A 12,892-nucleotide genomic window follows, 5' to 3' on the forward strand; every position below is an offset into this window, starting at 1 on the left:
TGCCTTAGTTTCCCCACCTGTAACCTGAGGATTGAGGCCCCAAATGGGACATGGACTGTGTCCAACTTGGTATCTTGTTTCCTCTAGATGGTAAACTTTTCTAGACTGTAAGCGCGTCCTCGAGATGTAAGCTCGGTATGGACAGGGAATGGGTCTGCTAATTCAGTTGTCACGTACTCTCCCAAGGGCTTAGTAGAGTGCTCCGCACAGGGTAAAATACCATTGATTGTATCTACCCAAGCACTTAGTACAGAATCTGGCAGCTAGTAAGCATTTAGGAAATGACAAAAATAAATACCACTGATTGATGAGGAAGCAGTAATATAATGTTCCGGGGGTGATGGGGAGATTTGGGGGCGTTCATGTTTGATGGCTTTGACTGACCAATAAAGTACTTGATTACTTCAGAGGTAATAATAATAATGTTGGTATTTGTTAAGCGCTTACTATGTGCAGAGCACTGTTCTAAGCGCTGGGGTAGATACAGGGTCATCAGGTTGTCCCAGGTGAGGCTCACAGTTAATCCCCATTTTACAGATGAGGTAACTGAGGCCCAGAGAAGTGAAGTGACTTGCCCACAGTCACACAGCCGACAAGTGGCAGAGCCGGGATTCGAACCCATGACCTCTGACTTGACCTCTGACTCCCAAGCCCGGCCTCTTTCCACTGAGCCACACTGCTTCCCTACTTCGGAAGTTCTTCGGAGATTACTTCAGAGGTTAGGGAAGGCAGTTCTGGGCGGATCGAGGGCTTCAGCGGGGGAAGTTGCAGGTTTGGAAGAGCTGGTAGACGACTGTGGGTGTGTGAGTCGGGGAAGGAGGAATAGCAGGGTTGTCCAGAAGAAAACGGCCGAGATAAAACACGAGGGCGAATTTCTCATGGAGAAGCGGGCCTGGAACCTGCATTTCCACCAGCACTTGGCGGTGATCCAGGGTTGCGGGTTGGAGGTGCGAGAGTTTCCAAGGGATGGAGGGAGAGCTGGGTGGGGAGTAGGAGTGGGGTTGAGAGAGGGTGGGGTTGAGGGTGTATGATTTCGCATCAAGGGGATTAGAGGGAATCTAGTCCAGGTGGGGCGAGTTGGCCTGAGGGGTGTGGGTGAGGTGGTAGGTTAGGAGGCGGTGATTGGGAAATGGGATACTAGTCGGTGTGGTGAAAGATGAGACGATGAAGATAATTAGATGGAGCGTGAACCCGTGCTGGGGAATGGCTGAGGTGAAGATGTGGTAAGAGATCGGCGGAGGAGAGGCGGGGGAGAAGGCAAGTGGGCGGCCGGGGGGTCCGTGGAATCATTAACGGGGAAGTTGAAGTCTCGGAAGATTAGAGCCGGGTCAGGGCCGGAGAGCAGGAAGGTGAGGAGAGCAGCTGAGTCGGACAGAATCTCTTCATTTGGGGAAGCAACGTGGCTCAGTGGAAAGAGCCCGGGCTTCGGAGTCAGAGGTCATGGGTTTGACTCCCGGCTCTGCCACGTGTCAGCTGTGTGACTGTGAGCGAGTCACTTAACTTCTCTGAGCCTGTTCCCTCATCTGTAAAATGGGGATGAAGACTGTGAGCCTCACGTGGGACAACCTGATGACCCTGTATCTCCCCCGGCACTTAGAACGGTGCTCTGCACATAGTGAGCGCTTAACAAATACCAACATTATTATTATTATTTAGTCACATTAAAGTCTGTCTCCCCCTCTAAACTGTAAACCCGTTGCGAGGCAGGGAGTGAGGCTGTTTATTATTGGATCGTACTCTCCCCAGCGCCTATTACAGCGCTTGGCGTACAGTAAGCGCTCAATAAATACAAATGACCGACTGAAAGAAAGGGAGAGGTGGCACCAGGAGGGCAGAGGTAAAGGCAACAAGTAGAAGGTGGTGGAGGCGGGCGAGGAGCTGGCTGACATAACTGCCTTTCTCTAGGAACCAGGGAGAGTGGGAAGAGATGAGGCCTCTCCTCAAGAGAGGGCAACTGGGTAGAGATAGCGGCTTCAGGCGGCAACCAAGTCTCCATGCTGGCAATAACAATAATAATAATGTTGGTATTTGTTAAGCGCTTACTGTGTGCAGAGCACTGTTCTAAGTGCCGCGTTTGATACAGGGTAATCAGGTCGTCCCACGTGAGGCTCACAGTCTTCATCCCCATTTGACAGATGAGGTAACTGAGGCACAGAGAAGTGAAGTGACTTGCCCACAGTCACACAGCTGCCAAGTGGCAGAGTTGGGATTCGAACCCATGATCTCTGACTCCCAAGCCCGTGCTCTTTCCACTGAGCTACGCTCCTTCTCTAAGACGAGGAGCGAGTGAGGAACGGGTCGAGAACAAAGGGGGTTTCCCCATGATGGAGCGGGGTTTCCACACACCTTGGCGGTATTGAGTTGTGGGAGTAATTAATGGTATCTGCGAAGCACTCACTAGGTGCCAAGCACCGTTCTAAGCGCCGGGGTAGGTCCAAGGTAATCAGGTTGTCCCACGTGGGGCTTACAGTCTCAATCTCCATTTTACAGATGAGGTCACTGAGGCGCAGAGAAGTGAAGTGACTTCCCCAAAGTCACACGGCTGATAAGTGGCGGAGCCGGGATTAGAACCCACGACCGCTGACTCCCAAGCTCGGGCTCTTGCCACTCAGGCTGCTTCTCCTGAGTAGGACACAGTGGGATAGGGCAGGGTGGTGAGGGTCCTCTAGACTGTAAGGCCCTTGTGGGCAGGGAAGGTGTCATATTGTAGTCTCCCATGCGAGTAATAATAATAATAATTCAGGTATTTGTTAAGTGCTTACTACGTATCAGGCTCTGGACTAAGCACATAGTACAGTGCTCTGAACACAGCACTCGGTAAGTGTGAATGATCGACTTTTGTTTGTTTTTTTAAAAGTGGCATTTGTTAAGCGCTTACTGTACTAAGCGCCGTGGTAGATCCAAGCTATCGGGTTGGACACAGTCCGTGTTCCACCTGGGGCTTAGAGTCTTAATCCCCATTTTGCAGGTGACGTAACAGAGAAGTGAAGTGACTCGACCCAAGGTCACACAGCAGACAAGTGAGGGAGCCAGGATTAGAATCCAGGTCCTTCTGACTCCCAGGGCCGGGGTCTACCCACTAGGCCATCCTGCCTCTGAGATGGGGGCCGGGGGTGAGGTTTCGGAGGGTTTCGAGAAGGAGGAAGGCGCGTGGGGAGGGTGACAGGGATGGGGGAATGGAGAGTGGAAGGAGGAGAACCTTGCTGGGGGAGAACGATCAGCATTGGGCAGGGAATGTGTCTCTTTATCGCTGTATTGTACTCTCCCAAGCGCTTAGTACAGTGCTCTGCACACAGTAATAATAATAATGGCTATGATATTTGTTAGGCGTTTACTATGTGCCAGGTACTGTTCTAAGCACCGAGTAAGCGCTCAATAAATAGCACAGTGGATAGAGCACAGGTCCGGGAGTCAGGAGATCGCGGGTTCTAATCCCGGCTCCGTCCTGTGACCTTGGGCAAGTCGCTTCACTTCCTGGGCCGCAGTTACCTCGACCGGAAAGTGGCGATTCAGCCTAGGAGCCCTACGTGGGACGCGGACCGCGTCCAACCCGATTTGCTCGTATCCACCCCAGCGCTTAGTACAGGGCCTGGCCCATAGTAAGTGCTTCACAAATACCATCATCATCACTAGAGAGCAGCTGCTGCTTTCCTCGCCTAATCGTCGACGGCGGCGCTCAGTTGCCGGGGAGGGGAAAGCCAAGAGGCTCCGGCCTTCGGGAGGCGTGGACGGTCTATTCGTTCAGTCGTATTTGTTGAGCGCTTACCGTGTGCTGAGCACTGTACTGAGCACTTGGGAGAGTACAGTAGAATAATAAACAGATACACAACGAATTTACAGTCTAGAGGAGGAGCTGGAGAGTCCTAGAGAGTGGACTCCGAAATTCCCGGATTAACCAAGGGAACTGGTCCCATTAAGACCCGTGGAAGCCGAAAATCCCAACTCCCCACCCCATTCCTGGGTCTGCGGGTGCTTCCGGGCAAGATTTAGGGAAAACTGCCTTCCCCTCGGCAGCCTGCAAAACGGGAGGCGACACCGATTACCTCAGGAGACGGGCAGGGAAAAATCTCTTGAGAAGCAGTGTGGCTCAGTGGAAAGAGCCCCGGCTTGGGAGTCAGAGGTCGTGGGTTCTAATCCCGCCTCCGCCACTTGTCGGCTGGGTGACTCCGGGCAAGTCACTTCACTGGGCCTCAGTGACCTCTTCTGGAAAATGGGGGTGGAGGCTGTGAGCCCCACGTGGGACAACCCGATCACCTTGTATCCACCCCAGCGCTTAGAACAGTGCTCGGCACACAGTAAGCACTTAACAAATATCATCATCATTATTGCTATGATTAGTGGATAGAGCATGGGCCCAGGAGTCGGAAGGAACTGGGTTCTAATGGTGCCTCTGCCGAGAAGCAGCGCGGCTCAGTGGAGAGAGCACGGGCTTTGGAGTCAGAGGTCATGGGTTCGAATCCCAGCTCTGCCACTTGTCAGCTGTGTGACTGTGGGCAAGTCACTTCACTTCTCTGTGCCTCAGTTACCTCATCTGTAAAATGGGGATTAAGACTGTGAGCCCCACGTGGGACAACCTGATTCCCTTATGTCCACCCCAGCGCTTAGAACAGTGCTCTGCACATAGTAAGCGCTTAACAAATACCAACATTATTATTATTATTATGTCTGCTGTGTGAGTTTGGGCAAGTCACTTCACTCCTCCGGGCCTCAGTTCCCTCATCTATAAAATGGGGATTAAGAGTGTGAGCCCCATGTGAGTCAAGGACTGTATCCAATCTGCTTAACTTGTATTTAGCCCAGTGCTTAGAACAGTGCTCGGCACTTAGTAAGCGCTTAATAAGTACCATGATTAATTAATTAATTTTTTTGAACCTCGTTTTCCCATCCGTGAAATGGAGAAAGCTGCCCAGTGGTGAGACTGACAAGCACTTGGCTGATCGAAGGTCCTCCGGGCTGACCGATGATATTTGTTGGGTTTTTTTATGGTATTTGTAAAGCGCTTACTATGTGCCAGGCACTGAACTAAGCACTGGGGTAGATACAAGCTAATCAGGTTGGACACGGTCCACGTTCCACATGGGACTCACAGTCTTAATCCCCATTTTACAGGTGAGGGAACTGTGGCAGAGAGAAGTGAAGTGACTCACCCAAGACCACACAGCATTCATTCATTCAGTCGTATTTATTGAGCGCTTACTGTGTGCAGTACACTGAACTAAGCAACAAATAGAGACATTCCCTCCCCAACAACGGGCTCAAAGTCTAGAAGACTAGACTGCCACAGCAGACAAGTGGCCGGGATTAGAACCCAGGTCCTTCCGGGAGTCAGAAGCCACGCTGCTTACTATGTGCCGAGCACTGTACTAAGCACCGGGGCAGATTCAAGATAATCAGGCTAGACAGAGTCTCTATTCCTCGTCACGCTCACAATCTAAGTGGGAGGGCGAACGGGTGTTGAACCCCCACTTTACAGATGAGGAAACTGAGGCACAGAGAAATTAAATGACTTGCTCAAGGTCACACAGAAGACAAGTGGAGGAGCTGGGATTAGAACCCGGGCCTAATGGATCGTCTGAGCCAGACTGTTCGCATTCCCTTTCCTTCTTGCTTAAAACTACATTCGGGGTTAGATTCAGAACAGTTTCAGACCAGAAAGTTACTTCCGATTTTAAACATGTATCCGTATTTGGCGTTTATTCTCACAAATATATCTTGTGGTCATTGTTATTAGTTTGCCCTCAACACTCCTCAGGTCAGTCAGGGCCGCGATAGCCGTTTTTTCACTGTATCTATTAAGCGCTTACTATGTGCCACACGCTGTTCTAAGTCTCACAAGACTTAATCCCCCTTTTACAGACGAGGTAACTGAGGCACAGAGAAGTGAAGCGACTTGTCCAAGGTCACGCAGCAGGCAAGTGGCAGAGCCGGGATTAGAACCTAGGTCCTTCTGGCTCCCAGGCTTGTGATCTATCCACTAGGCCACAATCCTCTCTATTTTATAAGTATCCATTTTAGATGCACCCATAGAGTCTATGCAGAATATTATATTATCCGTAGGAAATCCGGCCCAGAAACCCAACAGGGTCAAACAGGGAGTCACCCACATAATAGCGGTGTTTGTTAAGCGGTTCCTAGGTGTCGAGCACTGTGCTAAGCGCGGGGATAGATACGAGATAACCAAGTTGGACCCAGTCCCTGCCCCACATGGGGTTTTCAAACTAAGAGGGAGGGAGAATGGGTATATTCAACTTGCGGTCCACAGCGACCATCCCCAGGTCTCTTCCAGTGACACTTTTTTATCTTTTTTTGTGGCACTCGTTAAGCACTTATTATGTGCCAGGTACTGTAATCATTCATTCATTCAGTAGTATTTATTGAGCGCTTACTATGTGCAGAGCACTGTACTAAGCGCTTGGAATGAACAAGTCGGCAACAGATAGAGACGGTCCCTGCCGTTTGACGGGCTTACGGTCTAATCTACTGTACTAAGTGCTGGGATCAATACAAAATAATCAGATTGGACACAGTCCCCCATCTCTTTTTTTTTAAATGGTATTTATCAAGAGCTTACTATGTGCCAGGCACCGTACTAAGTGCCGGGATCAATTCAAGATAATTTGGACACAGTCCCTGTCCCCCCATATGGGGATTTTTTTTTATGGTCTTTGTTAAGCACTTAGTATGTGTCAGGCACTGTACTAAGCGCTGGGGTAGAAACAACGTAATCAGATTGGATACACTCCCTGCCCCTCAAGGGGCTCTCAGACTTAATCCCCCTTTTATAGATGAGGTAACTGAGGCCCGGAGAAGTGAAGTGACTTGCCCGAGGTCACGCAGCGAAGTGGCAGACCTGGGATCAGAACCCAAGTCCTTCTGACTCCTGGGGCCGTGGTCTATCCACTAGGCCACCCTGCTTCCCAAATTCCCCTTAGCCCGGCCCGGCCCCACAGACTAAGTGATCCTCCGAGAATGCCTGAGTGGAAAGATGCAAATATTTACCCAGATAACCTTCATTCGGCTCCATTTCGCTTTCCAATATATTGGCCGAACTCTTGATGGAATCTAACTGGAATTGAATTAATTTATCTAAATGTTTTCGCCAAATCTCAATAACCTGTCGAGGCAGAAAATAGAGATCAGATGTGTAGAATCTTGGCGGGCGGGTCAGCTCAGCGCAAAGTGCAGGAGAAATTTGTCCATTTTCTAGTAAATTTCATCAACGCAAAGAGCTAAACTGGGTAATATGAGTCCCCCCTAAAAAATCTACTTTGAAACTGCATTTTCCCCAGTGACTCTGAGGAGCTTACTGAGAACAGAGGGTGAAAAAGATGCCATAAAATTTCAGCCGGGTTTTCCCCTGGCATTTTTTCTGTGCTTTTCACGCTGCAATTGAAAAGTACTAATTGCTCAGCACCCATCACGGCATTTTCTGAAGTAAGAACTCTAATGCAGTGGGCCAAGATTACTGGCTAGGAACAAGTAGGAGAGAAGCAGTGCGGCCTAGTGGAAAGAACCCGGGCCTGGGGTTCGGAAGACCTGGATTCTAATCCCGCCATTTGTCGGCTGGGTGACCTCGGGCAGGTCACTTCTCTGTGCCGCAGTAACCTCATCTGTAAAATAGGGATTATTGCTGTAAACCCCATATAATAATGTTGGTATTTATTAAGCGCTTACTATGTGCAGAGCACCGTTCTAAGCGGTGGGGTAGATACAGGGTCATCAGGTCGTCCCACGTGAGGCTGACAATTTAATCCCCATTTTACAGATGAGGTAACTGAGGCACAGAGAAGTGAAGTGACTTGCTCACAGTCACACAGCTGACAAGTGGCAGAGCTGGGATTCTGAACCTATGACCTCTGACTCCCAAGCCCTTGCTCTTTCCACTGAGCCACGCTGCTTCTCTATGGGGACTGTGTCCAATCTGACTAGCTTGTATCTACCCCAGCGCTTAGTACAGTGCCTGACACGTAGTAAGCTCTTAACGAATACTACTGAATGAATGAATGAAAGAAAGAATAAATACCATTTAAAAAAAAAAAAAGAGAGGGATTGTGTCCAAGTTGATTATCTTGAATTGATCTCAGCACTTAGTACAGTGCCTGGCACATATTCATTCGTTCAATCGTATTTATTTTGAGCGTTTACTGTGTGCAGAGCACTGTACTAAGCACTTGGAAAGTACAATTCGGCAACAGAGACGATCCCTACCCGACAACGGGCTCACAGTCTAGAAGATGACAGAAGCAGTACGCCGTAGTGGATAGAGTTAGGGGCTGGGAGTCAGAAGGTCATGGGTTCTAATCCCGGCTCTGCCACCTGTCTGCCGTGTGACCTCGGGCAAGTCACTTCACTTCTCAGGGCCTCAGTTACCTCATCTGTAAAATGGGGATTGAGACTGTGAGCCCCATGTGGGACATGGACTGTGTCCAACCTGATTCGGTTATATCCACCCCAGCGCTTAGTACAGTGCTTGGTACATAGCAAGCACTGGACAAATACCATAATTATTATTAATAAGTGCTTAATAAATGCCACCAAAAAAAAAAGTGCCACAGGAAGAGATCTGGGCGGGTCACAGTGGGCCACAAACTGAAGTATACTCAACGGGACAATGTGACCTTGGGCAAGCCACTTAACTTCTCTTTGCCTCAGTTTCCTCAATGAAAAATAGGGATCCAATACCTGTTCTCCTTCCTACTTAGACTGTAAGCCCCATGAAGGACAGGGACTGTGTCCTACCTAATTAACTTTGTACCTACCCCAGCGCTTAGAACAATGTTTGATGCATAACAAGCTCTTAACAAATGGCCTAAAAAAGAACAAAGTCATCGTTAGAAATGCTAACAAAATCCTGGGATGAAAAAATAGGAGTATAATATCTGATACTTTGTCCTGGTCAGACTGTTATTAAAGTGTAGGCAGGGAACGTGTCTACCAGAGCTGTTGTACTGTACTCTTCCACTTGCTTCGTACAGTGCTCTGCACCCAGTAAGTGCTCAATAAATTCCATGGATTGATGGATTACCGTGGCCAGTTTTGGCCACTGTACGTTCAAAAGGATAATAAGAATAGTAATAATAATTAACTGTGGTATTTGTTAAGACCTTGTTATGTGTCCAGCACTGTACTAAGCGCTGGGGTGGATACAAGTAAATTAGGTTGGACACAGTCCCTGTCCCACATGAGGCTCACAGTCTCAATCCCCATTATACAGATGAGATAACCGAGGCACAGAGAATGATAATAATAATAATAATAATGTTGGTGTTTGTTAAGCGCTTACTACGTGCAGAGCACTCTTCTAAGCGCTGGGGTAGATACAGGGGAATGAGGTTGTTCCACGTGAGGCTCACAGTCCTCACCCCCATTTTACAGATGAGGGAACTGAGGCACAGAGAAGTGAAGTGACTCGCCCACAGTCACACAGCTGCCAAGGGGCAGAGTCGGGAGTCAAACCCATGACCTCTGACTCCAAGCCCGGGCTCTTTCCACACTGAGCCACGCTGCTTCTCTGTGACGTGAAGCGAGGAGAAGTGACGTGAAGCGAAGAGAAGCGAAGTGAAGCGAAGTGACGTGACTTGCCCAAGGCCACCCAGCAGACAAGCGACAGAGCCGGTACTAGAACCAATGACCTTCTGACTCCCAGGCCCGTGCTCCATTCACTACGCCATGGATGTGGAGAAACTGCATGGGGCCCAGAGGAGGGCAACAAAAATGAACAAAAGAATGGAAAATCAGTGTTACAATCATAATAATAAGAATGATATTTGTTAAGCGCTTACTATGTGTCAAACACTGTTGTAAGCTCTGGGATAGAAACAACTTAATTAGGAAGGACGCAGGCCCCGTCCTTCGTGGGGCTCACAGTCTAAGTAGGGAAGAGAACAAGTATTGGAATCCCCACTTTTCAACTGAGGAAACTACAGCACCGAGAAGTTGAGTGACTTGCCCAAGGTCACACAGGAAGCAGATGGCAAAGCTAGGATTCGAACCCAGGTCCTCTGACTTCCAGGCCCATGCTTTCTTCCACCAGGCCAAACTAGCGAAAGTTTCCTTTCATATAAGGAAAGGTTATGAAGGAAGGTTAGAGGAATTGGGGCTACTTAGGCTTAGCAAGAAGATTAAATCATTCACCTTCCTGAAGGCAGGGCTCTGGACCACTAATAGCTGAAGGGTTTTATGGGGAAGGGATGGACCCATTGTTTCCATGTTCCCCAAGGATTAGACAAGAGAAAAAAGACTTGAATTGCCGCAGGAGAGCTTGTTTCGACATAAGAAAAAATTCCTCTAGTGGGAAAGTGATTAAACCCCGGTAGGTACTATATAAACTACTAAAAGCATTTTTTAAACTTACTATTTTTAATGGTATCTGTTAAGTGCTTATCACGCGCCAAGCACTCTACTAAGCACTGGGGTAGATAAAAGCTAATAAAGTTGGACACAGTCCATTTCCCACATGGGGCTCATAGCTTTAATCCCCATTTTTCAGATGAGGTAACTGAGGCCCAGAGAAGTTAAAAGATTTGCCCGGGGTCACACAGCAGACATGGGAGGGGTCAGGATTAGAACCCAGGTCCTCTGCCTCTCAGGCCCGTGCTCTTTCCACGGGCCACGTTGCTTCTCTGGGGACAAACGTCCTCTGGATTGTTTGATCGTGTCCATGCCTGGAGGGAGGTGGGCGAGTTTACCTCATGAACTTTCTTCCGTGATTACAAGGATGACTGCAAACGAGGGCCAGCAAACCTAGGCATTCTCTCCTGGAATAAGAGAAATTCCCGAAAGGAGTGCGGTCTTGGGCCAGCTAACCTTAGCGTACAGAGAGTCAGCCACATCCATCTTGTTCTGGCGATAGAAAACGTTAGCCATGTAGAAATATTCCCCCGATGTATTGATGTTTTCTGTCCCGTATGCACAGCTAGCATAGTAAATCTGCAATATAGGAAAAGAATGCGGGCTTATAAAGTGCCGGACGAAACTATCTTCAGAACGCTCACCAAGCGGCAAAATGTTCACAGCCCCTCTCCTTTCCAAAATCGTCTCCACCAGAAACAAAAGGGAGGAGGGGGGAGTACAGAAGAGAGTTCTTAGGCACTTTTATAATAATAATAATAATAATGTTGGTATTTGTTAAGTGCTTACTATGTGCAGAGCACTGTTCTAAGCGCTGGGGGAGATACGGGGTCATCAGGTTGTCCCACGTGAGGCTCACAGTCTTCATCTCCATTTTACAGATGAGGGAACTGAGGCCCAGAGAAGCTAAGTGACTTGCCCACAGTCACACAGCTGACAAGTGGCAGAGCCGGGATAATCAATAATCAATATGCCTTATGCTCAGACCGTCCGGTCACCTGATATCTATCTTATTTCAAATGGCTTGGACATTTTTTTTTTTGTAATTGTTAAGCCCGTACTACGAGCCAGGCACCGGGAATAGATACGAGGTAATCAAGACGGACACAATCCCTGCCCCACGTGGGGCTCACGGTCTAACCAGGGAGGGAGAATGGGTTGAATCCCCATTTTACAGATGAGGTAACTGAGGCACGGTGAAGTTTAAGTGGCCTGCCCAAGGTCACGCAGCAGACAAGTGCTTCCTGTCACTGGGTCGATCTGTGACAACCTTTCTATATTTCAATCCTATAAAGCGGCTTATCGTGGATGTAAAATTCCACAGAAATTGATAATATTAGAAAATGTTAGGTTTATGCGTTATTGGTCTCTAAGCAGCATGGCTCAGTGGAAAGAGCCCGGGCTTGGGAGTCAGAGGTCATGGGTTCGAATTCCGGATCTGCCACTTGTCAGCTGGGTGACTGTGGGCAAGTCACTTCACTTCTCTGGGCCTCAGTTACCTCATCTGTAAAATGGGGATTAACTGTGAGCCTCACGTGGGACAACCTGATTACCCTGTATCTTCCCCAGCTCTTAAAACAGTGCTCTGCACATAGTAAGCGCTAAACAAATAATAATGTTGGTATACATTATTATTATTATTAGTGTCCCTTTATGGCAAAATGGAAATTACTAACAAATGTCACAAAATCAGATATTACTTCTGATTTGCACAGGACGATAGTTTCATGAAACACCATACCCGATATTCCACAAGAAGTCAAACTTTTCTGACTTTGGAAATCTCTCTTTCAGAGACTGCGGGTGATACTTCTCAGATTTTCTCTGTTAAAGTCTCTCCTTTTTGCAATAGCGTTTTCATAAAATACTGACCAAAAACACTCTAACACAGATACAGTCTTATACGGATAAACTAACGTAAAATTATAAAGATTTCGAATAAGAGCTCGCTGCCATTGTGCTTCCCCAAGCACTTGATACAGTGCTTTGCACACGGGCTTGGGTGTCGGAGGTCATGGGTTCTAATCCCGGCTCCGTCGCTTGTCAGCTATGTGTCCTTGGGCCAGTCACTTAACTTCTCTGGGCTTCAGTTACCTCATCTGTGAAATGGGGATTAAGATTCTGAGCCCCACGTGGGACAACCTGATTACCTTATATCTACCCCAGCGCTTAGAATAGTGCTTGGCACATAGGAAGCACTTAACAAATGCCAACATCATTATTATTTGCTAAGCCTTTCCTGGCTCAGGCCAACGTTTTGAGGCCCCAGGCTAAAAGAAACCTTTTTACGCACATACTTGTTTAATCCGAAAAAGGTCAGAGATGAACTACGCCTGTTACTAAAACAATTGGGCCTGTATTTGGTCTTGCAAGTTTGACCCGCAAATGTTCTGAAATATGTCCACATTTCACTCTGCTGCCCAGATCGTTTTTCTACAGAAACGTTCAGGACGTATCACCCCTCTCCTCAAAAAACTCCAGGGGTTGCCCATCCACCTCCACCTAAGAAGCATTAGATTACCTCATCTGTAAAATGGGGATT

General features: G+C 48.2%; 1 protein-coding gene across 4 annotated transcripts in view; it reads right to left on the minus strand.

The window, feature by feature from the left end:
* Positions 1-12,892, minus strand: part of ZMYND12 (zinc finger MYND-type containing 12) — a 35,429-nt gene that overhangs the window by 8,930 nt on the left and 13,607 nt on the right. For all 4 annotated transcript variants that reach the window (XR_003759830.2, XM_029065812.2, XM_029065815.2 and 1 more), the window contains exons 5-6: positions 10,807-10,929; positions 7,000-7,114 (exon numbers count right to left, since the gene is read on the minus strand). Coding sequence is in view for 3 of the 4 variants with exons in the window: in XM_029065812.2 (XP_028921645.1) it covers positions 7,000-7,114; positions 10,807-10,929 (238 nt within the window). In the remaining variant the exon portion in view is untranslated. The remainder of the gene's footprint in view (positions 1-6,999; positions 7,115-10,806; positions 10,930-12,892) is intronic.

The sequence above is a fragment of the Ornithorhynchus anatinus genome, chromosome 5 (assembly GCF_004115215.2).
Source record: "Ornithorhynchus anatinus isolate Pmale09 chromosome 5, mOrnAna1.pri.v4, whole genome shotgun sequence".
NCBI lineage: Eukaryota > Metazoa > Chordata > Mammalia > Monotremata > Ornithorhynchidae > Ornithorhynchus > Ornithorhynchus anatinus.